This window comes from Thunnus maccoyii, chromosome 11 (genome assembly GCF_910596095.1).
Source record: "Thunnus maccoyii chromosome 11, fThuMac1.1, whole genome shotgun sequence".
Lineage (NCBI taxonomy): Eukaryota > Metazoa > Chordata > Actinopteri > Scombriformes > Scombridae > Thunnus > Thunnus maccoyii.
Window position 1 is genome coordinate 9,946,880 of NC_056543.1, and position 26,941 is coordinate 9,973,820.

The 26,941-nt window shown below is 40.9% G+C and overlaps 1 protein-coding gene across 2 annotated transcripts in view; it reads left to right on the forward strand.

Annotated features, from left to right (window-relative positions):
* Nucleotides 1-23,837, forward strand: part of ptpn4a (protein tyrosine phosphatase non-receptor type 4a) — a 77,734-nt gene extending 53,897 nt beyond the window's left edge. For both annotated transcript variants that reach the window (XM_042425790.1, XM_042425791.1), the window contains exons 8-27: nt 297-417; nt 882-969; nt 2,270-2,358; nt 6,590-6,653; nt 8,252-8,424; nt 9,679-9,747; nt 9,899-10,033; nt 10,375-10,536; nt 14,120-14,279; nt 15,179-15,262; nt 15,436-15,492; nt 15,717-15,873; nt 17,531-17,697; nt 18,079-18,169; nt 18,423-18,484; nt 19,754-19,900; nt 20,487-20,615; nt 22,270-22,418; nt 22,587-22,722; nt 22,824-23,837. In XM_042425790.1, coding sequence (XP_042281724.1) covers nt 297-417; nt 882-969; nt 2,270-2,358; nt 6,590-6,653; nt 8,252-8,424; nt 9,679-9,747; nt 9,899-10,033; nt 10,375-10,536; nt 14,120-14,279; nt 15,179-15,262; nt 15,436-15,492; nt 15,717-15,873; nt 17,531-17,697; nt 18,079-18,169; nt 18,423-18,484; nt 19,754-19,900; nt 20,487-20,615; nt 22,270-22,418; nt 22,587-22,722; nt 22,824-23,237 — 2,654 coding nt within the window. In that variant the 3' untranslated portion in view covers nt 23,238-23,837. The remainder of the gene's footprint in view (nt 1-296; nt 418-881; nt 970-2,269; nt 2,359-6,589; nt 6,654-8,251; nt 8,425-9,678; nt 9,748-9,898; nt 10,034-10,374; nt 10,537-14,119; nt 14,280-15,178; nt 15,263-15,435; nt 15,493-15,716; nt 15,874-17,530; nt 17,698-18,078; nt 18,170-18,422; nt 18,485-19,753; nt 19,901-20,486; nt 20,616-22,269; nt 22,419-22,586; nt 22,723-22,823) is intronic.
* Nucleotides 23,838-26,941: the final 3,104 nt, after the last annotated feature.

The window sequence follows — 26,941 nt, forward strand, 5'->3', positions numbered from 1 at the left end:
TTAACAGAAAATAAATTAAAAAATTTTATTGTGGATATTTTCAGCCAAACACCTAGCACCAGGCACATTTACTCCAGTATATCCTACATTACCTTTAAAAAAATTCAACTAATTGTGCGTCACACATAAAGGGATAAATCTGAAGCGCAGCTGTGCACAGCGAGCGTTATCCTCTCTGTCAGGATGACACCTTTCTGTCTCGTGTTCTCTCTCTCTTTCCTCCTCCTTTGCTCGCAGATTGAAACAGTGTTGACACATTGAACATATCAATTTCTCCTCCTTCTCTCTTTGCGTAGCTGAGTTGGGGGACTACAATGAAACGGAGCATTCTCAAGGTTATCTGTCCGAGTTCTTCTTTATCCCCAACCCTCCGCAAGACTTCCACAAAGAGGTCGCCAAACATCACCAGCAGCACAGGTAAACACACAGGAACACATATACACATACGGAGCCGTGCATGTGCAAGAGAGCCACTGAAATTTGAGCGTCTGTTCATCTCAGGCATGTGCAGTGCTGCTGTCATGTCAAATATTGTTATTATGACACCGTTTGTTGCAGTGAAAATAATGGTTTCTGCCATTTGCGCCTACACATATAGATGCACACAAACACACTCAAATGGCTCATAGTACACCACAGTTTATGTGACATTTTCCTTGCCATTACATTCTTTTATTACCCATTTCATGTTCTTTTTTTTGCCCTTCCATCTCTCTCTCTCTCACTCTTCCTCTCCATATGTCTCTTTAACACACACACTCTCTCTTTCTTTACCTTCTCTGTCATCATCCCTCCTTTGGCTTCCACACACCACCGATCCCTGTCTGTGTCTTTAACCTGCTATTTGTCTCACTCTCACTCTCTCTCTCTCTCTCTCTCAGTGGTCTATCTCCTGCCCAGTCAGAGTTTAATTATCTGAACACAGCACGCTCGCTGGAGCTCTACGGGGTAGAGCTGCACTATGCAAGGGTAAGTAAGGTTTGATTGTGCTTCTGGTGGAGGCCTCTGTGTGTGTTAGACTACTGTATAGTTTGTGCTTGTGTTTGTTTGTTTCTGTTTATCTAGTTCCTCATGATGTTTTCCCAGCAAAAGCAATGTTTCCTGTTAGACATGTCACTGTATCTGTGACATCACTTTTTCCTCCCCTCCCCCACAAAAACCTGTCCAAAACAGGATGATTTAGTCTATATCAGGAAGTCCCAATCTGTAAAAGGTTTTCCCTCCTACCATCCTATTGATATATTTCTTTTATACAGTTGTGTGAAAAGATCACATGAAGCCGAGTGGCCACCTGTCACATCTAGAGCTGAACGTGACTCCACCCTGATATCATTTCCAGCTCCTCTTATAGCAATTGGCTCTTCAGCTGGCGAAGGAAATGTGAACCGTGCGGTATCAACCATGATGTCATGGTGGGATGGAAAGGATGCTTAAAACCTTTTTATGGATTGGGAGTTAAACGTGACTTTTAAGTTGGAGACACTTTAAGAACAGTTGTCCACAAACTGACTGTCATAAACCTGCTCACAGGTCATGAGATGATGTTTGAGTTCAGAAAGTGATTAAAGGAAAAGTGATTTAGTGATTAGTTATTTGAAAAGGCAACTAGATGAAGATTTATTGCACAGTTTTATGAGGAGAAGGCTTGCTTTTGTTTTTATGTTATGATCTTTTCTATAGAGGTTTCAAAATGCAGACTTTGCAAAGGAGTAGACAAGGGCTGCAACTAATTATTATTGTCATAATTCATCTTAACTGCCAATACAATGGCCGAAAATGTCAATGAAAAATGTCAGTCGCTGTTTCCCAAAGCCAAATATGATGTCCTCAAATGTCTTCTTTTTGTCCAGACTGATATTCAGTTTACTATCACAGAAGAAACCAGAAAATATTCACATTTTAGAAGCTGGAATCAGAGAATTTGGACATTTTTGCTCCAAAAATGACTCAGAAAGATTAATTAATTGTCAAAATAGTTAAGACAATCAATTAGTTGACCAATCATTGCAGCTCTATAGTAGAATAAAAAACATTTATAAAAGATATAATGAACCTTAAGATAACATTAACATTTACAAGTGAGCAATGCAGCAGTGTTTAACACTAAAGACAAAAACATGAAAGCCACTCCTGAAATGGGTTCACCAGCAAGAAATCGTCACTATGAACTTAACAGTCCTCTGACTGGTTTTCCATTCTGCTTGGCTCCCAGTGCCTTCACCTGCTCAGTCAACACACTCTTTAAAACACTCCTGTTTCCCTCTTTCAGGACCAGAGTAACACAGAAATTCTCATCGGGGTGATGTCCGCCGGCATTGTGGTTTACAAGAACAGGGTACGGATCAACTATTTCCCATGGTGAGTGACACACACACACACAGGCAAAAACCATAAAATTACATTTGAAATGACAAAACCAGAACCAAACCGAGTGAAAAAAAGGCCAGTTTTTGTGATGTGATTTGCTTGTTGTTCCAATGAGATGTTACTGATGAAGATTTAGAGTAGAGATTTTGATTATGAGGGATAAGTTGTGGGTGGTTTTGGCGAGAGGTTACTTCGGGACCAATGATGATCATATCAGATTTGTCACAGTTCAGATTTAGAAAGCTGGCTTGCATCCATGATTTAATTTCAGTGAGGCAGTTGGTCAGGGTGGAGTGAGTTGCAGCGGAGTTGGGTTTAGTGAATATGTAATCATCCGCATAGCAGTGGAAGTGGAGACGATGACAACGGATGAAATTATGAGCAGGAGAACGTAGAGGATGAACGGGACCAGTACAGAACCCTGAGGGACACCTTGGGACAGAGTAACAGTGGTGATAGAGAGAGTTGTACTGATGATGCTGAGGTTTTAAACAGTTAATAGCCAGTGGGAAAATTCTTATAATATAATAATAAAGTGTATTATTATAAAATATTAAAAGAGAGAGATCACAACTGAAACAAAACATACTTTTTGAACAAGAGTGTGTACTTGCAAACAAACTGCAGGGGGACATATTAGCTTTTTGTGATTTTCTGTTATTTTTATACTGTTTTGATGTCGGATGTGAATGTTAAACATGGTTAAACTTGACATATGTAAAAATGCTCCCTGAAAGTCAAAAGCCAGGGCTTCAATCTGCTCTGAATGCTTCATTTGCAAAGTTACTACTACTTCCTCCTCCTCGTGATGACATCACAATGTTCGTGCATGCCCGCCATTGGCTGTCCGTTCTGAATTTCGACTCTTAATATATATGGGTGTATTTGTGAAGTTTCCATTTTGATTAAAGAACGAGAAAAATAAGTGAAATCCTACTATTACCATTTGTTTACGTGGCCTCTCGAGCCTCCGGAAGTCTGCCAAGGGGCAGTTTCCGGAAGTTGGCCAATCAGAACAGAGCGGGGCCTTAAAGGGACAGGAGCTAAAACGGCCTGTTTCAGACAGAGGCTGAACCGAGGGGCTGCATAAAGAGCCAGTATAAGATAAATAAGGAGTTTTTATAACTGTAATTCAAGCAGATATTCTAGTTAGAGCCCAAGAATATAAATATAGACCTGGAAATATGCATGATGTGTCCCCTTTAAAGAAGATTGTGATCAGAAGGCCAACAGTCTCAGTTACACTTGCTTGGGAGCTCACGAGCGAGGTTACTGAAAACCAGCTGCTTTAGTGAATCTGCTCTGCGGCCAACAACAGAAACTCTGGCAGCTCACAGGTGAGAACGAGTGGAACTGCGTGGATGAGGAACAGGACATTGCAAGCATTCTCCACTGATATATTCATACACAGCACACATTACCGCGGGCCAGTGTTAGCAGCTCCTCTCGAACAGTCGAATCTTTGCTGCTTCTGCTCTCTGCAGCTCAGGCTGCGATTGTTGACGAGAGTTGAAAAGGGCGTCTCTATCGTTTCCCTTAGCCAGATTTCCCCTCATTTGGGAAATCAAACTGTGGATGTTCTAGTCACAAACCCACCTCTCTTGCCATCAGTCTACTGCCAGCTCCACTTGAACTGCCTCCAGGAACCCTTTTTGCTGAGAAATGCACTGTGTAATATTTTGGTAACCTCTCACATAGTGATTATTGACATGGCATATTAATGTTTAAGCCCCAGTTGATCTTTTACAGAATTATGCAGATGATTCCATCAGATGTTTCTGGGGGGGACAGGTTTTCGTGTTAAAGTAGCTTTCCTGGAAATATTATAGACATCAAATCTATCTGCTCGCTTTTCTCTCTTTGTCCTCCTTTCACCTCTCTCTCTCCGTGTAATTCTCTTACTCTCATCACTCTTAATGTATCTTGCTTCTCGTTCTCGCTCAAAAGCATCGATTCTTGGAAATCTCCCGTACTCTGCCGTTGCACGGTGGGAGGCTAAATGTTAATGGGTGCCGGGGGTGGGATAGTAACTACTCAAATCCTTGTAACTCGGCAAGATAATTCACTCATGTGTAGGCTTAACACACACACACACACACACACACACACACCCTGACCAAATGTGCATAGCAGCTGGTGTGTGTGTGTGTGCGAGTATGCGTGTGGACATGAGTATATATGTCCGATGACTGAAAGATGTTTGTGATAAGATGAGTTTTGAGTGTGTGCCAGTGTGTAGAATGACTGAAATGTGTGTGTGTCCTTGAGTTACACACATTGTGGGGACATGATTAATAAATCTGGACACTCTCCTCCCGTTTCGGGACAAAAAATTAAGGGTTAAGATTTGGTTTTTTTTGTTGTTGTTTAGGGTTTTGATGAATTTCCAGGAAATAAATGTGAGCAAAGGCCTCGTAAATGGAGAAAAAACACTCTCCAAAAGCAAGTGTGTGTGTGTGTGTGTGTGTGTGTCGGCTGATCTAAATTTAGAGTCCAACAGTGGTGTCCCCAACAGCTGTCCATTACCATGTGTAGAGAGAGAGAGAGAGAAGTCAACAGTGTCTCTCAGTCCTATAGTTACTGATTACCCTTTATTTCTTTATTTCTTTCTGTCTTTCTCTCTTTAATGAATTCTTTCTACATCTTCCCTGATCCCGTCACTTCTCATGCCGTCTCTCTCTCTGCTTCTGATTTTTTTTTTCCTCTTTTCTTCTTGTGTGTAGATTTGTGTAGACTGACGTGCAGATTTTTTTGATTTTTTTTTTTGCCTCTTTCCCATTTTCTGTTCACAGTAGCCTGACAAATGAGCCACACTTAGATGGGGCATGACTCACACTCTGCATAAGCATGCGCGTGTGTGTGTGTGTGTGTGTTTGTCCATGCAAGTGTGTGTGTTTGTGTGTGTGTGTGTGTGAGTAAGTACGTAAAATATATTTAGCAGGGAGCGATGAGTCACAGCAGCAGCAGCAGCAGAGCTCTAGGAAAGGATTATGTTACTCTGCCGCTCGTCAGCAGACCTCTTACCGTGGCCGTGTGTGTGCGTGTGGTCTTCTTATTTCAACATTATTTTAGAACGTTTCAGCTTCTTTAGACGCGTGACTAGATAATAGATCGATGAGAGAAGAACCGGCGCTGCCGTACTCTCCTCCAGATATGGACGAAAGAATGGGTGAGAGGTCAAACAGGGTGTGACACATGGGTTAGCTTAGTTGGTGAGAATGTTGACATCTGAAATTCAGCGAAAGGTTCCACATTTTTGGGAAGTTTTTTGTTTTTTTTAATTCCTGAAAGTGACGTTTGGATTAGTTACGCTTCCGCTTACATCGCCAGCTCATCAACTCAGCCTGAACTCACGCTGCGGAGCAAACACAGTTCAAACCCACAAAAACTTAATTTTAAATTCTAGTTGTGATTACAAAGTTTGCAAAGATACCAAATATTTTAAGATGAGATCGAGGGCAAATGTGTACGCAGTGATGCACATCTAAAATATTTTTTCATTTGATGGAACGGTGCAGCCATGGAAAACTTCATGGAGTCTTGGGAGGTTTTGTCTTTTAATATTTCATCGAGTTAAAACATCATATATCTCCAATGAGGAGCTGGAGCAAGCTGATAAAAAATATATGATTCTGTCTGACAGTTTGGAATAAGATGATTTTTCCAAATTTAAAGCTACATAAGGGGAATTTAAGGGGGAAAACTAGGGATTAACTCAAAAAAAAAAAAATCTCAAAATATGTCATAATTTATGAGGCCTGTTGAAATAAAGATGTTTTTTGCTTTCAACATATTTGATTTATTTTACTCACTCAGATGATATGACAAGAATCACAACTGGGATTTGATAAGAACCAGAATTTTATGAGCAGAATCAGAGTCAAGATTGAAAACATCTTAACTGTACCCAATTATAGCCACTGCACACTTGCTCCTCCGGTGTTGAATATTTAGCACAGTGTTCACCGACTGCAAGCAAGAACAGGATTGGTTTTTATTCCCTTTTTAGCAAAATTATCAAAAAGTATTATTATAGTAATCCTCTTCAAGTTTGTCACTCAGTTTTTTATATTAGTGAGTGACTACTACTGGTATTTTAGCACAAAGACCGGCCTTTAACTAACAAAAAATGTAAACATCATGGATTCAATGCAGCTGATGGGCATATTAATTATAGATACACTAAGCAGTCTTTTGCATTTTTGTCTTTTCTCGCCTCCAGGTTGAAAATAGTGAAAATCTCCTTCAAGTGCAAACAGTTCTTCATCCAGCTGAGAAGAGAAGCGGTAGGTTGTTCACACGCACACGCACACACGCACACACGATCGTACTTCTACACTTGTGAGGACTCTCATTGACGTAACGCATTCTCTAGCCCCCCTTACCCTAACCTGAATCTATTTCTAACCTTTTTCTGTTAAAATCCTGTTTAAATGTTTGTATTTACAGGTCCATAGATGATAGTTTAGCTGTGTCTGCATATGTGTGTGTGTGTGTAATCTATAGCCCCTTTTTATACAGAGATCCTGCAGTCTTGCTGTAAAGAAGACAAAGCTGGCATAACGCCGCCCCATGTGCAATTTTAGATAGCATGCTGGCGCTCTGGAATCAAAGGCGTGACGTGTAACACAACAGCGTTGGCGTCTAGCGTGTGTAGTCCTGCCATGCCGGCTGTCCTTTTTTACACAGACGTCAATCCGGCAATGTGACTATCTCCACTGCTGGCTTAATTGCAGAACAACAATGCCCCCCCTCCACCCCCATTCTTTGTTCTTACCTTTAATACAGAACGGCGAGGCGGACTAACGGCGCAACATTTCTTGAACAGGCTTTGTAAAAGGGGCTCGTGTCAGATTAACCCCCTGCTGTCTGTGTCCTGGTTGTCTCTGCTTTAATCCCCCTCTGTGTCCTGTATCTCCTGTTTAAGCAAGTGGATCTCTCTTCTGTTCCCAACATAACAAACAATTTTACAGACAGTCGATCACTGAGTCAACCACAAATATTCAGTCATTTCGCCATCAATCCATCTCTATAAAAAGCTTTCCTTAATTTTTTTCCTCTCATCTCCTCTGAAACCGGAGTCATTATTGAGATTATAAGTAACATTTAAATGATATGGTGCTTTATTTTCCTTTGTCTCTCTAATTTCTCTTCTTTGCCTTCTCTCTTTATGCATCTAGAGAGCTGAGGCTGGCTGTTATTGTTAAATGTTTCATTTAACTGTTAATAAATAGATTGCATCTAGTAATTTGATGCCAAGAATTTCATTCTGTCCCTTTTACTCCTCCATCCTCTTTTTCTCTTTTTTCTCTGTGAGTTGAATTAAATAAACATTCTTGGTAAACGCTCCTCTGGTCCAAAATAAATGCCTCTAATCTTAATGATACAGTATGTTTGTTTGAATGTTGCCCTGCTGGTCACTGTATAAGTGGTGAGAATCTCTGCTAACACTGAAGAATGACTGAACTTTAAGTAACAAATGTATGTATGTAATGTATTTCAGTCATATAAGTTGGGGATTTGTAAATGGAAAACAAATTAAATGTAATAAATTGATTAAAGTTGATGTTGCTACGTTTATTTTTGGATCTGTGACCTTTGTATCTGTACACAGGCTGCTCTTGCAAAGTACATGAACTGTTTCCCATTAAAAAAAAAACAACAACATGGAAACGTCGTCCCTGATAGTTTAAAACATTGTGCTTACGTTATATAATTTCAGCTAATATACACAAAGCTTGTCTGAACTGCATGTTGAATAAATTACAGTTGAATTTCAGATGATCTGATCTTTCAGTAATACTGAATTCTCGAGGTGGTATCCAACATCCCAAAACTCAGCGTATTACTTTAACCGTCGTCTTCTCCTCCCTAACGCTAACAGACCGAGACCCGGGAGACGCTGTTGGGTTTCAACATGGTGAACTACCGGGCCTGTAAGAACCTATGGAAGGCCTGCGTGGAGCACCACACCTTCTTCAGGCTGGAAAGACCCATCCCGCCACAGAAGAACTTCTTCGCCCACTACTTCACCCTGGGCTCAAAGTTCAGATACTGGTAAGAGGAAGAGGACACGCACAGAGAAGAATGGAAAGAAACCACAAAGAACCTAGTCAGACACACACACACGTACGAATCAGATGTATTAGGCTACGTTCACAAGGGGTGTAACGGTTCTGAAACAGAGACCGAAACCGCAACACAAACGTCCACAGTCTCGAGATGCGGTTCTGTCTTCTGTGTCGTGGTCATCCCCTCTCAACGGTGTTCACACTGGAGCCAGATACATGTCACTTACAAACATGAACCATCAACACAAATAAACAAATCTGACTAAAAAAAAAAAAAATCAGAATTGAGCGTTAAGGTCTGCAATGTGAACGTAGCCCTTTAATCCCAGTTTGGGAAACATCACAGAAGTACATGTTCGCTTGGAAGTCGGTGCAGTTGCTTCACTTTGGTGTTAGAAGCTGAAACACTGGAAGGCAATTTCCCCCAGAACACCACAACTTAATTATTTATGGTTTACCTTTAAAAAAAAAAAAAAAAAAGAGGGAAACTAACTGTGTTCTACCTTGCAACTTTAAAGTCGAAAGGTGGACTGTGAGTAAAATAAAAGAACTTCTCAAGAGACTTTCCTCCATAATGTATGATGACATCGCCCAGTGACAACTTAGTTTAACTTCATTTGTAGAATTCTTTATCTCCTTTTTTTTTCTATGAAACGTGAGTGAAAGATGTGAGTCGGAGGTCTTGTGATGCATTATTGAGCTGCAGCGACGGAGTCCCGCTCTGATGTTTGGCTCAACGGTGTGTGTGTGGGCGTGTTTTGGCCCTCGAGAATATTGACTGACTTTCCCATAAGAGCACACTTTTAGATTGGACTTTGTGTTCTTAACATATTGTTAACAGTGTATTGAATGACAACATGTCCGTGTTGAATATGTTGCGCTTGTCTCTGGCTTACAGACAACACCTGACAGCTCAACTCTTCATGCTGGTGTTAGTTTTGAATGATTTGGTCATTTTTTTTAGGCAGCAAGTTTCAGAAAAGGTTTCAGGGACTGATGCCATCAAAGTAGTTCTTATCTCTGCGGAGTGAAACAATAAAGGAGAACCGTATACCCCGTGTATCTCATTTTCAGGAAATAGTCAGTAAACACCGGGATGTGAAAGTGAACTTCAAGTAAACAGTTTTTAATGCTAATCCTAATCCTGTCAGGGCTTTTCAGAGTTCATTTCATTTACAGTAAACTCAAGTTTTCTTTCTCATGAGTTCATTGACAGTTTTGTTTTTGTTTCTGTTTGTAGCGGGCGGACAGAGGTGCAGTCTGTGCAGTATGGAAAGGAGAAGGGCATCAAGGACCGAGTGTTTGCCAGGTAATAGACATGACTTTTTTGGCTTAGCAGTTAGAAGCCTCTGAGGAATAAACACTACAGGAATAGTAATATGTTGTTTTTTTTTTTTGTTAAATTTCACAACAATCGAAATTCATGTCTCGTTTGCTTGCATTTCATCCCTTTTGAGCAGATCTCCCAGCAAGCCACTAGCCAGGAAATTGGTGGGCGGGACTGACTGGGAGTCGGTGAGCAGGAACAGCCTATCAGATGAGAGACTGGAGACCCAGAGCCTGCCCACCCGCTCGCCACCTGGGACACCCAATCAGTGAGTCCATGTTCCAGGGTTCATAGCAGGCCAGGAGTTCACATCAGTTTAATTTCAAACACTTCTGGCAGTGGATTTCTTAATGTAATCATATTCAGCACGGTGAGGTGTATTTAAAAATGAATGATTTTGACAGCAAATGAATCACAGCAACAAAGTGATTCATTCATTCAGTTAAAAAGGAGGTATGATATAGTTTTATAGCAAATATATTTGATTGATACAGTTTTTTTCTCATGTTTCTAATGTCTGGACTGTAATGACAAACATATATTTGGTGCTGATAAATGCATAAAAGGTTTTCAGGTTGAATACTCAGTCCTTTTGTCTGTGTTTTTCAGGAACTCGCTGTTCGTACAAGAGGGCACGCGACTACGCCCGTCGTCCGTCGGCCACCTGGTCGATCACGTGATACACGCTTCGCCCAGCTTGCCCGTCTTCTCCTCCAATCACAAGTCGGCATCGTCCACGCAGGCCAACAGCATCAGCTTGGACTCCACCCCGTAAGTTTCGCTCTCCCGCGTGACGCTCGATGAAATCACGACCGTCTTACTATCGCTCTCGTCTTGTTCTTTCCTTTTTTCTTTCATTATGTTTTTGATGCACGTTCCCACATTTCTTTAAAGCTGTTTCTCTCGGGGGGGAAAAAAAAAACACATCAACGTTGGACTCGGTGGCAGCGCAATAGATTTCACAGTAAATTCACAGCCTCGTATATAAAGCAGACATCAAAAAAAACCAGCCGCCCTTTAATTTTCAAGTTTAATTTAACTCATCAGCGTTAGTGCCACTCTGTCTGACTGTAGTGCTGAGTTGACTGGTTTTTTTAAATTTCTGTCTGTGTCTGTGGCTTCTCCCGACAGTTCACACCCTCTCCCAGTGTCACTTAGCTGGCCCCTTTGGAAAGATGAACTCTTTGGAAAAACAACCCGTAAAATATGTTTGGAGCGGGTTGCTTGGTAGTACAGCAGAGCTGAACTAGGAATCAGTATGTGTGTGTGTGTGTGTGTGTGTGTGTGTTTTCAAAGCCTTTGAATTAAAGTTAAATGGAGTGTGAGTGAATTTTGAAACTCTAGATGCAAAAATCATCAAAGTCTTATTGAAACTGTCGTCTCATTGGTATCTGAAATCTTATTTTTACTTGTTATGCCTCATATTCTGATTGTTTTTGTTACAAATGCCGTCTCAAAATGTTGTAGCATGGCCCTTTTGGTATTTGTTGGTTTATTTATTACACACCTGATGGAAACACTTAAAAATAACCCTTTTAACTGTGCTAGTAGTCATTTGCTCTCTGACTCAGTCGGATGGTGCTTTAAGTGTTTTAAAATATGTTTAAAATGCTTAAAAAATGTTCAGTGACAGAATGTTTTCACTGGCCCGTGTGACTCTATAATTGCTTCAAAGGCTGGAAAGTTATCATTCTGACAGTAAGAATCTGGTCGTGAAGTCGTTTAATCAGTGTTAACAAAAAATATGAAGTTATTATATTTTAGCCAGATTTTCCAGCTGGACCATTGTGTGCTCTGCGGAGCTGGAAACGCACACACATGTGGCTGTGTGTGCTTTTGTGCTTATTTCTCTCTGAATGAGGCAAAAGATGCATTGTAGACATGGCATGCATTCTTCTGTTGACACAGTAGGTGTGTGTGTGTGTGTGTGAGAGAGAGAGAGAGAGAGAGAGAGAGAGAGAGAGAGAGAGAGAATAGAGATGGCAAGAAGGAACATCTCTCAGTTGGAAAGCAGAGTGGTTAAGTAACAATACAGTGGCAAAGCTTCTCACACACACACACACACACACACACACCAAGTTATTGGCTCATCTGTCTGTTACAGAGCCAAAAGATGACATAATCACCTGCTCTCTCATCCTCAGACATTACCCATGCGTGTTATTTTATTGGCTTTTATTGGCCCCGTGTATGTTTTTGTCCTTCAGAGGCAGTTATTATTTTTCCAATTCTCGTGTCAGTTTTAATGTCCCACTTCCCCAATTTCCCAATTTTTTGTGCCTACTTTTTTCGCTGACTAGAGAAGATTAGTTTATGCTTTATTCAAACCATGAAAAACTCAAGGATAAGAAAAATAAAAAAGGGCGGGCTGCTGGACCTTCCTAATCTCAAATATTACCACTTGGTTGCAAATGTTGAAAAAATACTTTACTGGTTACAATTTCCTAAAGTATACTGGTGTCAAAAGAAACAAATTGATGTTTTTTTTTTTTATCATCTCTTTTAGCTTTGGTGGCTCTGAATAACCTCTTCTGCCATCCCCACTGTGATGTCTACTTAAAAGATTTGGTCCAAATCCAGATTACAGTTTGGGGAGCTATCAGTCCTAAACCTTGTATGTAATAACCACCTCTTTGTGCCAGCTAGACTTAATTCTGGATTGTCTTTGGTGAGAATCAGGCATCCCTAATCTTAAAGACTGATATACATTGACTACATATAAGCATCACCTTCCCCAATGTTCCTCCAGTCTCCATCAAAACTAAATTAAAATCTACTGTTTTTCCAACAGAGCAGCAGTTTTTTCTGTACGTCGTGTCAATTCCACAAAGCAAAACAATAAGTCTCTGACAACCTGACTGTAAAATGTCCTGTTTTTAGTCGTGTAGGGTGAAATTGAGCTGTTAAGCGAACCCCGGCGCATTGACAGTGATGGTTTTAAAAAACGTAGTCATTTCCATGACAGTCTCAGTGTAGCAGAAAGCTACAATTATACAGAATAGTGTAGCACAACATGGCATGCAACTGTATGGTATTTTATGATAAATGACTGCGTACGCTATAATCATACAGTGTTTCATACTGAAACACTGTGCCTGAAAGCCTGTGCATTGAAAGTGTCACTCTATGGCTTTTAGTGCAACATGGTGGTTGTTTTGCAGCTCGTTTTAGACTCGGGTCACCCCGCGTAGCCGCATGTGATTCCTCCATCACTGTCTGCACTCATTTAGTTCAGTCCTCTGTGATGCTTTTAAAGTCTTCTCTAAGCAGAAGTAGACATTTATGATTTAGTTACAATAAAAGCGTTTGACTAAAGGATGACTAAGAGCAGAACTCAGCTCGTGTCTGATGTCGACTAGGGTTTAAATCTCTTTACCCCCGGGGCCCTTAGCTAACGTATGTGAAGGTATGTAGATATCCGTTTCACTCATCTGCGCCGTGTTGTGAAACATAGTACGGATGTAGGAGGATGTGCAGTCTTGACTCGGGCCCGGTGTGCACTCTGCCCTCCTTTCTGAAAGCCTGACCTGGTGTTGACCCATAATAAATGTTAGTTTGCGTGTGTGTGTGTGTGTGTTTAAGACGCAAAGTGGCACCAGTAGCAGCAGCCAAAATAAAGTCAATGCTCTTTGACTGGTGCTCCCGCCCCTAAGGAGTGTCTGTGCGCAACCTCTCTCACACACACACACACACACACACACACACGAAAGCCTTACCTGATGGACCATGTTGTTTCACCATACACACTGAGACACACTGCCTTTTATTGTCTGGATGATGGAGGGGAGGGGGGGGGTGTTTTACTTCCTCTTGTAGCTCTTTTATTGAGGTTAATGCATTGTGACTAACACAGTGCTATTAAGCTTCTCTGTCTCTTGCAATCTCTTTCTGTCTCATTCCCCTTTTTATCCGTTTCTCTCCGTTCTTCTCTCTTTTTTCTTCCGAAGCTCAGCTCTTTAACAAACAGGCAGACCTTCAGCTTAGGCCATTAATTGTTTTGTGTTTTTCTTTACCTGTATGTTTGTGCTTTTGATTTCCCTCCATCTTTAAAGTGCCAGGCCATGACCCCTCCTCCATCAGCAGTCATAGCTACTAAACAGCAACTTGTGAGATTATTTTTCTACTTTTTACAGTTATAATGAAGTCATGTTTTGTTCCCTACTGGATACAAGTGTGATCATGTTGAATAGGGATGCAAAAGGGGAATCAGCACTACAGCAAGAACATTTCTTTTCCCAGATTTTTTGAAATAAACACTTTTATCTCTTGCTCTTCCTTTCTGTCTTTCTCTCTCTGTCCCTGACATTCGCTTTCCCACGCCCCCTTCTACTCTCTCTCTCTCCGCCACTCTCAGGTCTCCAGAGGGGGTGGACGGCCAACCTCCAGCTTTGCCCCCCAAGCAGCTGAGCAGGAAGACCTTGAGCCAGATCATCCAGGCCCACTCTCAACAGAGCCTCCTGGACAACCACCTCAACGAGATGTACGACGTCCCCGTCAACGCTGACAAGACCACGGTCAGTGAGGCGACACAAACACTCACGACATGAGATTAACAATAAAGAAAATTTAGTACAGTAAGAATCTCAAACATCTTCTCGGTAGTCCTCTTTCATTTCCTCGAAAATCTTTCTTGGCACAAATTCAGATACATGGTCTCAGGATGGTTGTATACAGGAGTGCGTTGTGAAGTCCGTTTTTTCAGTACACAAACATCCTTAGGAACTAAAATAAATCATGTTCTTTCTCTCAGTACACTTTTTCTCATTTGTAGCTAAACATTTATATAACCACTCTAAAAAAAAAACACTCAGCAGAATCAACAATGGTTTGGTTTGCAAAGATTTGATTAATCTGAGCTAGAACACTGTTACCATGGCAATCGTCGATGACAAATCTTCTTTAAGATGTTTCTTGCAGTTCGCTGAAGTACAATTCTTTATTGAGGAAAAAGACTACATCTCAAACCTGCATTAATCAATATTACTTTTGATATTAAAGTTGAACAACATCACTTTGTGTAATGTAAAAAGGCTTCCTAATCTTGAAAACACAGAATAAACACCAAATTCTTCAACTTTAAGGAAGCTTTTAGCCTCCTTTAGCTCATTGTTTTGGTTTTAAAGAGCCTCCATATGATTGAGTCTTAGCAGCTGCCATCAAACAAACTGATAAACACACTGTACACTTCCTGTCCAGCACCAAACAATAGACAAAGTTAATGCATCCTGGTTAACATAATGGACCATTTGGAGACGTCAAAGGAAGGAAATATCAGTCCAACATTCATCAGGTGGCCAGAAACATGACTTTTATTTTTATAAAATGATTTTGTGTAGTTAATGTGTCAGAGGAGGATTATATGGAAGAAAACAGGATGTGGATTTGATGTATCTGTTCAACTTTGCTCTTCCAGCTAAATGGAGTTGTCCCTCATGATAATCTGGTCCTGATCAAGATGAGACCTGATGAACATGGACGTTTTGGCTTCAATGTTAAGGTAAAGAGGGATACTAGTCTGTTCACTGCCCTTCTGTCTTTTTGGTTCCTTGGCTCAACTCACCATCTAACTTTTCTTTGTTTTTTAAGCAAAGTAGTCAAAACCTTTCTTAACCTTTTGCATTTGTATAAGTCTTTCTGCTGTTAACTGATCTTGAACTGGGTGTTTTCCAGGGTGGTGCTGACCAGAAGATGCCCATCATCGTGTCCAGAGTGGCTCCGGGAACATCTGTAAGTCAACAACTACCCCATATAGTCAGTAGATGACTACTACAGTATATTTTCTACAACTGGTGCTGAGTTTATAAAAAAACAAATGCAGCTCCACAAATATCCACTATTTTAGTATTTTCATATTTGAAGACATTTTCTCTCCTATTAGAAACATTTTATTAAATTAAACATGTTACTAACATTCTCTCTCTCTCTCTCTCTCTCTCTCTCCTCCCCTTCAGGCTGACCTGTGTGTGCCTCGCCTTAACGAGGGCGACCAGGTGGTCTTAATTAATGGGCGGGACATCTCTGACCACACTCATGACCAGGTGGTCATGTTCATCAAGGCCAGCTGTGAGAGTCACTCTGGGGAGCTCATCCTATTGGTCAGACCAAACGGTGAGTTGTACCTTTTGGCTGGATCTACTGTAACTACTCTAAATTTAATCTTTGACAAATACAAAGGACGGACAAAATAATTGGAAAGTCTTACAGTGTAATGCAACACAACACTACTACGTCATAAGTGGGTTGTATTTATTGCTTTTTTTTTTTATCAGACAGCATTTGATCAAATTTGATTTACCTGTTATTTTGTGCGCCTCCTGTATGTTTCAGCTTTGACACACTAAAACACTATCCAGTGTGTGAGGAATTGCAGGAGGAAATGTAATCCATTTACTAGTGAACCAGCTATTCATAAATCCTTTACCAAGTTTCCTTTACTAAGTGTATAATCTTCTTTGTTTTTTGCTTACTAATTAGAACTACCTTGTTCCATACTAGTGATTTACTAAACGGGATTACTAGGAATGTCTCGGCTTGTACTGTAAAGGCCTTTTAGTAATGTGCAAATCTTTTGCTGGGAAACATCTGTAGCATCTTCCCGATTAAAAGCGAGACAATGGTGTAAACAGGAAGTCGCTGCAGCTGTAACAAAGATAACATAAAGTGATTTATTAAACTCACCTGACAGTCTTAGATGTAGGTATGACTTTGGTTTTTTTTATATATATTTACATATATAATGCTTTGCAATTTGAGGAGTATTTTGTTTGTTGTCTTAGTGTTTTTCTATTTAAATATAAGGCATATCTAATTAATTACTAATAATTAATGAAGGTTACTTGTCATTGTTTGAAAGTAGAGCCTGCATATTATAAATACTTTCAATCAAATCAGATGTGTTGACCTTATAGCATGTTGCTATGTTGTTGTGAAATGCGAGTTATGACCCGCATTTCACGGTCTTCCTCAGCTGATAGTTTGCTCCGTTGTCATGGAGATTACTGTATCTTAGTCGTCGTCATGTGACCCACATATTGAACTTTGTCATAAATAAGGTCACTTATTAATAAGCAATTTTTTTTTCCCACTTGCTTTGCTGTGTTACAGTCGCTCCTGGCAGTTACTGGGTGTGAATATTTTCTGTAGTAACAACAAATCTTCACTTAGGTAAACATTTCCGTTACAACCAGGCTAAATTTGAACATGTGAACAGCTGGTGTATGCCACTCCTGGAGATTAACAGCTACACATCTGGTCACCAGCTTTGATTCTACTTCTGGTATTTTTCCTGACTGCTCAAATCTCACTTATATGAGTCGTAGGTTTTTTTTGCTTTCTGTACATCTCAGCTATATGTATCCACGGTGTCGAAAATGAAAAGCAAAGCGTTTCCTTTTAATCAGCATCAGGGAGGTGGGGAGGGGGGAGCGTTTGAAGATGATGAAACATTGAAATTCTTGACATTTTAACTGGGTCAGAGAGGGATTTATGCATTATATCCTCTCTTACATCAAAGCACATATAAGATTGCATCAATGTATTGAACGCCTGTCAGTTCACATTTTGTGTTTTGCGGTATTTTTGTATTTCAGGCATATAAATATTTCCATCCCATCGGTGAACTATATTTCCTATGGTCCGGTGCATCAGTAAATATTTCTTTATCTTCGGCGCTTAAATAAATCCATCCCTGGAGGCCTTCAGCCTACATAAACAGCCATGTGTATGTAAACTGTGACACTTTTCTTTCTTTCTTCTACCGGTCCAGCCATCTATGATGTGGTGGAGGAGAAGGCGGACTCGGAGCCAGATTTTCAGTACATCCCAGAGAAGTCCCCTCAGGATCCCGCCCAGCTAGACCAGCATGCTTTGAGGGACTCTATGGTCACCCTGAAAGAAGGCCTGAGCAGCGGAGCCATACTGGCACAGTTTGATGTGAGGGGAAAAAAAAAAACACACTTTTCATGGGGTGGATACACAAAAAAACTTGAGGAATTGCAGGTTTTTTTAACGAGATGTTTTTGAGGATTTCTCACACGTTTCTTTCCTCCTCCGCATTCCAATAACTTCCTGTCTTTTATCATCGTCACTTAACAGCTTCCTGTTCAAACTCTTTTACTGTGCTATTAGCGAAGAGGAATGTTATATTAAAAAACAAACACGCACATAAATGCAGGTCACTGAATGCAAGCTCTCATGCGCTCAAAAACACTTAGAAGTGTGTTTTCACATGTGTAAATGTACAAAGTGGACAAAGAAATGGTTATTATGATTACTGTAAGCTAAATTTCAATTTGTGTTCCCTTTTCTTTACAGCAACTGTACAGGAAGAGGCCGGGGATGACCATGCTGTGTGCCAAATTACCTCAGAACGTTTCCAAAAATCGCTACAGAGACATCTCTCCTTGTACGTGCTCGCTTATACGGATTATACGGCTGTCTATTTCTGTTAGCTTTTGTGTGTGTTTAAAAATGTATCACCACATCACGCTCTCTTTCTTCTTCACCCGTTTTCTTCTTGATCTGTTGTTTCTTCCTTTGTCAATTGAGCTTCTTCTTCTTCTCTCTGTTCTCGCTGTCTCTCTCTCTCTCTCTATGTCATCATTCTCGATCTATAATCTAACCAACCTCTCTCTCTCTCTCTCTCTCTCTCTCTGCAGATGATGCCACACGGGTCATTCTGAAAAGCACAGATGACTACATCAATGCAAATTACATCAATGTGAGTCGGTTTCCCCTTGTATTTTCGTCTTTCATGTTTCTGTTTGAGGCTCGGTGGGTGGTCTGTTTTTTTTTTTGCCAACCATCAAAACACATATTGAAACACGCTGGTGAAGTAATGTATGAACCACCATAGTGAAGAAGTTTAACGAGCTAAAGTTAAAAACATTGCGAGTTAATGTTTTGCATGTTTTTGAGTCATCCAGACATAAACAGCTGTCAGCAGATGTTTTAGGTGAAGTGCTACTCTTTTTTTTTTTTGTGATGTTTATTAATTTAAGCCATTTTCAGACATTACTGGCTTCATCCATCTGTTAAGGGTTTTGGCTTTTTGGCATTCAAACACAGGTTTCTGTTACACATATGTTGTTTATCTGCTTTATTCAAACATGACAGGACTGTTAGAGACAGAGTTACCAATAACAGCACTGATGGATAATATATGATTATAAAGGAAGAAGAAGTTTTGTTGGCTTTCTCCCAGGCTGCATCAGTGAGAGACTTGAACAATGTATTTTACAGTTGAATGATTGTTTATATTCAAATATAAATAACGACCATTTGTAGCCCGAATGGATACTTCGCCTGCTTCTCACTCGTCTAATCAACCCTCCACATTCGCTGTTGAGTTTTCTCATCCATATCATCCTTTGTTAGATAGAATACACTCTCTTGCTTATCATTTCATTCCTATTTGCTTTGTATGTAGTGTAAGTGTTTTGATATTCATACCGTAAGCAGTTGGCATTGAGCAGTTGGCACACCACAAGGCAAAAAATATCAATGAAAACACATTTTTATAGGCTGATGAAAAACTTCCTCGACAACTTTAAAATTAGCTGACTTTACTTGATTTGTGAACAAGAAATTATACTTACATGAGACATTTTTAACCCTGCTCCTAAGAAGTTGAAGCAAGATGCAAATGTAGTTTTTATTTTAGTTTATTTGACTTTGTGGAGCTTTAGTCTTTCCGTCATGCGGCTGTGTTCGATTCAGACTTGAGTTTTACAGAATTTGTTAGCAGGTCTGACCTTGTAAATGTAAGCTTATTCAAACAGGATAAGTTTCAAGTAGTATCGCCAACACATGTTTAAGTAATAAAGAGGGGCTTAAATAATTTTTTGGGTCTGTACCTTTTAGCTCCGCGCTGCCGAAAACACAAAAATCACATCCTCTCAGATGAAAATAATAAGAAAAAGATCCTCGCAAACCAACCGAACACCTCTGAATCTCAATCTGTCTGTTGTTTCTCTCTCTCTCTTTGTAGATGGAGATTCCAGCCTCCAGTCTTATAAACCGCTACATAGCATGCCAGGGCCCCCTGCCCAACACCTGCGCCGACTTCTGGCAAATGACCTGGGAGCAGGGCTCGTCTATGGTGGTCATGCTGACAACACAAGTCGAGAGGGGGCGGGTACGTAGAAGTATCCCTCAAAGACTGGAAACAACATACTGACTGCAGCATGTTCAAAAAAAATTAGGTTGTCAGTGAATCCATGCGTGACGTTACTGTATCCCCTTTTTGAATCGAGCTTAATTGGCAAAACACAGCTTTAACCATCAGTAGAGATTCCAGATTGTCTGCTGTCAAAATATTTCAAATGATCAAAATATTTTATTATTTACAGCACACTGTGGGAAAGAGGCTTCTGCCATGTTTTTTTCTTAATTTGAACATATTAAATACATGAAATAAGGAAGTGAAATTACTGTGAAAATGATGCGACTTTCAGTTTTACAATAGGAACAGTGTTTGGTTGCAAAAGGAAATATGTTTATATTGTCCTTTGACAGAAAATATGAGAATCATCACCTTTAGTATACTAGTGGATGTTCTTATTATGCAACTCACTATTTCCAGATGGATTGAGGAGTAAGAATATGCATTATTTTGCTTGGAGTAGGAGTAATGGGGGATTGACCTCTGACCTCTGAGCTGAAAATAACAGTAGTAACCTGTTCAGTAAATAAACATAATCCGTTATCTGTGTTGTTTTTAGGTGAAGTGCCACCAGTACTGGCCCAACCCGGACAGCAGCGCCACCTACGGAGACTTTACCGTAACGTGCCACAACGAGGAGGGCAACTCTGCCTTCCTGGTCCGGGAAATGACTCTCATGCACACGCAGGTAACCAGACTGTTAACACGCTCAAAAAAAGAGAGGATGAAAAAAAAAAAAAAAAAAAGAGGAGGAAAGCTAGGCCGAAAAAAAAGAGAGAAAACGAGGGAGCGAGGAGTGTGAAGCCAGATCGTTGGCGCTGATTACCAGAGCAGGTTAGAGAGGAGGCCAGAGGAGAGGAAACGCAGAGAAAGGCGCTCGCGGTCCAATCAAAAAAAGACAGGGACCAGTGTCTCAGGAAGGATGAGCCGCTGAGGACCCCGAGGAGGTGTGTTGCCATAGTGACCAGTGTGGGCTGTTCTTTTTCTGGCTCCCGCTGCTGCATGCGGGCCACGTATTGGGATCTGGTTACCATGACAACCAGACCACCCCAGTCAGTCACATTGCTGAAAAAGAGAGCAAGAGAGAGAGAGACCAAACAGAGAGTGGGACGATGGAAAAACAGAAACGGGAGAAGAGCAAGTTTGTTTTATTTTTGCAGTCTTAACTTCCAACATGTCACAGTGAACATTTTGCATCCCTCTAAATGAAAGAGCTTCTGTTTGTTTATGGATGCAGAATAGTGCAGGTAAATTTATCTTTGTAATACATCTTTGCTGTAATATTGTTGTTTTTTTTGGCAGTATTATTTTTGTTTTTGTTTTTTTCAGAACTCATAAAATTGACTTTTAACGGAGGATCAAATTCTTTGCAGTCTGTGTTTTCCTGATTACTTCCCTGCGTGTTGCCTTATGTATCATGACCTTTAAAATATATGGCTGTAGGAGGAGGCAATTAGCATTCTCCTCTGCCTGTGATTGTTGCTATGGAGATAGATGTGTTACCATGGCAATGCAGCGAGGGTTATATTGAAGAGCCTCTGACTTGCACATGAAACAGTGGTCAGTAAGTGTTATCTGCTGTAGATCCTGTGTGTTTATGCTTAAATCATCATTTTATCCCTGTGGGGTTTAAATCTCGCTAACTTTTTTATCATCGAGCGTGCGTTCTGTTGCGACACTTCCCTTTTAATGAAACAACAGAGAAAGTTTGAATTATCTTTACAGATCAAATGTCTTCTTTTGTCCCGAACAACAGTCAAAAATCCATAGATACTTAGTTTACTATCACTAAAGACTAAATAAACCAGAAAACATTCATACATATGATATTATACTCATTTGTGAAACTGGAACCAGATAATTTTGGCCTCTCTTAAAATCAGACTTAAAAACAACTGACTATCAAAATCGTTGACAATTAATCTTCTGTCAATCGACTGATCGTTGAAGTATCTGATGATTCATAAAATTGGGAAATAGCATCGTGTGGATCACCAAGTGGTCCAGTGGAGGGGGAGGGATTGAAAAGAATAAAACCACTGTTTATCATCCACACTGCTCATTTCATAACATCTTTAAAGGTCATAATTACGCAAACGGGGTTGCGTGCAATCTTCTCCCCGTAGGACACGGAGTTTGATGAAACATGCTTGGAGGTCGCCCACATGAAATACAATACCTGTTTTTGGTCTCTGAGTGTTATAAAAGAATAATTAATTCCATCGTGTTGTTGTTTCCGAGGCCTCGAATATTAAAGAAGCCTTTCTGAAAGAGATTCTCTAATGTTAAATGTGTTTTCTTCTCTTCCCTCTCTGTGTGTGTGTGTGTGTGTGCTTGTTCAGAGTGAGCAGCAGAGAGAGCTTACACAGATCCAGTACCTGGCGTGGCCAGACCACGGCGTCCCCGATGACTCCACTGATTTCCTGGATTTTGTGGCTCTGGTTCGGACCAAACGGGCGGGACAGGACCAGCCGATGGTGGTACACTGCAGGTACAGCCGGCGTTCTTACAACAGCTGATTTCCTGAAACTGTTTTGTGTGTTTTGAATCAGTCCTCTCTCCCTCCGTTCTCTGTCGCCTCACACTTTCACAGTTTGCATTTGTTTTGTAACTAAACATCCATTTCTTTCTTTCCCCCCCCCCCGCCGCTTTTTTCCAGCGCGGGGATTGGTCGGACAGGGGTTCTGATCACCATGGAGACGGCATTGTGTCTAATGGAGTGCGGTCAGCCAGTGTATCCTCTAGATATCGTCAGAACCATGAGAGACCAGAGGGCTATGATGATACAGACACCCGTATGTAGACGCATCCATTTGTCTGTCCAGCTTCTTCCACCCACTTTAATCCATCAGCTAAAATCTCTCTCTCTCTTTCTCTCTCTCTCTCTCTCCATCAGAGTCAGTACCGCTTTGTATGTGAGGCTATCCTGAAAGTCTATGAAGAGGGTCTGGTCAAACCACTCAAGATCGCCCTCTACCAGCAGAGAGAAAAGGTGGATGAGGAGCGGGGGGAGGAGGAGAAGAAGGAACAGCAGAAAGCAGGAGAAGAGAAAGAAGAGACAGCGGCGGCGGCGACGGAGGACGGGGAGGCGGCCGTCGCGGCGGAGTTGCTGGAAGGAGGTCTGGACGAAGAGGACGATGACGACGAAGAGGTGGAGGTGCTAGACGTTGGAGAAGTGACAGAAGAGGGGGAGGAGGAGGAGGAGGAGGAGGAAGAAGAGGAGGAGGTGGAGGAGCCGAGTGTCGCTAGCGCCACTAGCGTGACCAGCGAGACCAGCGCGAACCCTGACCCCGATCCTGCTAACCCGTGACGTTTGACCCTCGGGGTCATCAGGGGTTACCAGGAGGAGGCCAGGTGGCCGGAGGAGAGAACAAAAGCACTGTTGCACTTTATGCTGACAAAAATGGAAAAAAAACTAAAAGACAAACACACACGTGAAAATCAAGGACAAACTAGAATTTAAAAAAGAAATCCAGCTGTGTTGACTAGGTACCATTAGAGGATATTGTATGTTCAGGGTAATGAAAAAAAGTATACAAAGAATGAAAAGATAAAAGTATGAGAGAATAAAATGTGGATGGGGAATTGCTGTAGTGCCATAAGTACGAAGGGGAAGGGCTCCCCCCACGGATGAAAAGCTCCCCCCCTCACCTCCCCTTTTTTTTCCCCCTCCCAAAAGGGTCGCCCTGTCCCCTTCTGAGCGAGTCTGCCAGACGGACCTGCCTTTTTTTAGTGTCCTTTTAGCTGATAAAGAGATATACCTTATCTTTTGTTCCTCAGAAAGAGTATTTATTGTGTTTTAGTTTGTGTCAAACCCTGTCCACTGAACAAAAAAAAAAAAAGTTGTATGTTTGTTTGTATGAGTCTAGAGCTTCATGCTTTCCTGATTAAATTTTAGGTAGTAAAGTAGTGTGATTCCTCTTCTTCTAACTACTTCTTTATTTCTTTTGCTTTTTGTGGAGAAAAAAAACAAAAAAAAAACAGTGATTTAATTTATTGTACTTGATTTTATCTTTCTCAGCTTTCTTGTCTAAGTTTCTGACAGCACAGACTGACAGATGGACAGCCGAAAGCACTTTGTGTCTCACCTCTTGTTCAATGCTGTGGCAAGTTGGATACTTTATCCTGCTTTGTGCTGTGTTTTTGAGCTTACAGACACACATGCTCTGAAGTGGCCATTGTTTTGGCGTGGTAGAAGAACATAACTGGTTTACAATCCTCAGGGCCTGTGTTCACTGGGCACCTCTCTTTCACTTTTTCGTGCTCGTCACAGCAGCTACTGTCGCTGCGTTATCGCAAATCTCCCATCGAAACTTTTCAGCATCGATTATTTGATATTAACTCTCACGTCGCTCGACGGCACGTCGTTTCGACACGAGAACAAAGACGTTGTCATAAAAGAGAGGGCTCGGTAAACACACGACCTCACTGAGTTACAATCTAAGCTATTTCCCAGCTGTTGTGGCTGATGAAGCTAGGAAACAAGGCTGAGGTCAGTTCCCTTCTCTCTTCAAATTCATACGCAGTCCGTTCAGTGTTTAAATCAAACCTGCCGTTTATTTGCAAAGGACAGAGCAGGGAAGAGAGTGTCCCCAGGTCTTGAAGCATCCTCCCTGCTGAAGTGTCCTTGAACCAGACACTGACAGCAAACAGCTGTGGCTTCCATCATCTGAATGACCGCCGTCGTACAACCCAGATATTTCTTCCATGCTTTGCAACAGGTCGTTATGATAGAACCTGAGAAACAAATAGGGGTCATACTGTTCAACAGACATTAAGTAAGTGATTGAAATCTGCTAGTAGCTTCATGCAATACATTTTTCCCCCAATTTTTTTTTTTAGAAAATTTGCTTGCTTTGTTGACAGAGTTGACAGTGAACTGATCTCAACCTTTGTGCAAATGGTAAAAACAGAACTTAAACGGCTCCCTCCACTGACCTCCCCACTTATTATTTTTTTTTCTTTAAATATCCAGAGGGTCAAGACATTTGGATTTTGTAAATTGGAGCAAACCTTACGTCCCTGTTTACACGTTTGCAGTTGAGATTGGTGGACTTTACTGTCACCTGTTTGTGCAAGCAATCATGTGACCCCAGCATTACATTTTGTAAGACTAATAATTTGCGTTTCAGAGGAAATTTCCTCAAGGAATTCTTTTTTTTTTTTTTACTAAGTTTTTCAGTGGGGTCCAGAGGTCACTGGAGCAGAGCTTTAAACAAACCCTTGCTGTTTAATTATTTTCCATGTTGTCTGAACAGCTGACAGTTCAAAGAAGCAGCCCAAACAGAACATTCAACCAATACTTTTTGTTTTTTTTTTATTTGATCTTTTCCAATGGTACTTCGTCATTTTAAAAAGGCACATGTTGTTTTTAAAAGCCGAGATAATGATGATGTTACGGGATAATGTTATGGGTGATAAGTGACTAAATGATGATGATGATGTCTGACTTGTATTTTGAATTCACAAAACCCAGCATCAGGTTGCTTGTTATCTTTTTCTTTGTCCGAGTACAGGCTACTTTGTCATTGTACTTTTCAAAAGCAGTATGGAGTGTAGCCTCGTCATAATTTGAGATATATTTTTCTTATCGGCTGCTTCAGTACCTGCTGTCATCGGCTCTTTCAGTGGATTCTGCTGGATAAACCTACTGCTGCGTGTGTGTGTGTGTGTGTGTGAGCGAGAGAGAGTGTGTTTGCGTATTCAGATTTCTGTCTTTATCTATCTCTCTCTGTGTACCACTCCTTCCGCCGCCATTTCTAACATTGTTTTAGCTGTCTGGTTAAAGCCTGCTTGTCCGTTAACTGGAATGAAAGGTTGTGACATAATGCCACAAACCTAATCTAACCTGATCTCAAGTTTTGTCTAAAGAAATGCGGACGGAGCGCTCTTGGAGAGTTTTTTTTTTTTTTGTAGGACTGTCCTAAGAACCAGGCTGAATCTTTGCCTGCGAAACAACAATTCAAACCATACCTCCCTTTTAAACAGCTGAATCATACTGTACTTTGGCCACATGTAGAGGTGGGATCAAGAAGAGCCCAGAAACTGCTTTCCTCTTCACTCTTTTTTTTTTTTTAAATCTCCTCTGTATTGCAGTCCTCTCGCAAAAGTCTGCTTAACTCCTTCTCTCAGGCAACATCAGTCATTTCAGTAGAGCCCACGCAACATCCACAGTCCGTTCTCATTGTTCTTCCCCAGATGTCCCTTTTATATCATTATACAGTGGGGGGAAAATGAATTTAACACGTCAACATTTTTTTTTTTTTCAGTAAACATATTTCCAGTGCAGCTATTCACATGTTAAGACCAGACATTGGTGTTAACTCAACATAACACAGAAGTGTATGTAGAAGTCATAATAATAAAAAAATAAATATAGTTATGTGCGTTAAATTGGAATGACACTGGAAAAAAAGTATTGAACACGCTAACTGAAATGTATTCAATACTCGGTGGAGAAGCCTTTGTTTGCAATGATGGCTTCAAGACGCTTCCTGTATGAAGACACTAATCTCTCACATTGTCCAGGGGCGGTTTTGTCAGTTGCTTCTACAAATGTTCTGTTAAGTTCAAGTCGGGTGATTGATCGGGTAATTCCAACACCTTTATTTTCTTTCTCTTGAACCAGTTGTGAGTCTCCTTTGCAGTATGTTTTGGATTGTTGTCCTGTTGGAGGGTCCACCCGCATCTCATCCTCATTGTCCTGGTGGATGGCAACAGATTCATTTCAAGAATATCCCGATGTACAGCTCCATTCATGTTTCCTTCGACAATTTAGATTCTGCCGGTACCATGAGAAGAAGAAACAGCCCCTATACCATAATGCTTCCATCTCTGAACTCCATTGTAGGTATGGGACTTACAGGGTCATGCAGAACCATTTCTCCTCCAAACATGGCGCGTAGTATTATTGCCAAGAACTTCAATTGGTGTCTCGTCTCACCACACTTCTCCAAATGTTGTGCCGCAAACTTCAAACGAGCCTCAACGTGTCTTCAGTACCGGAGTGGAGTG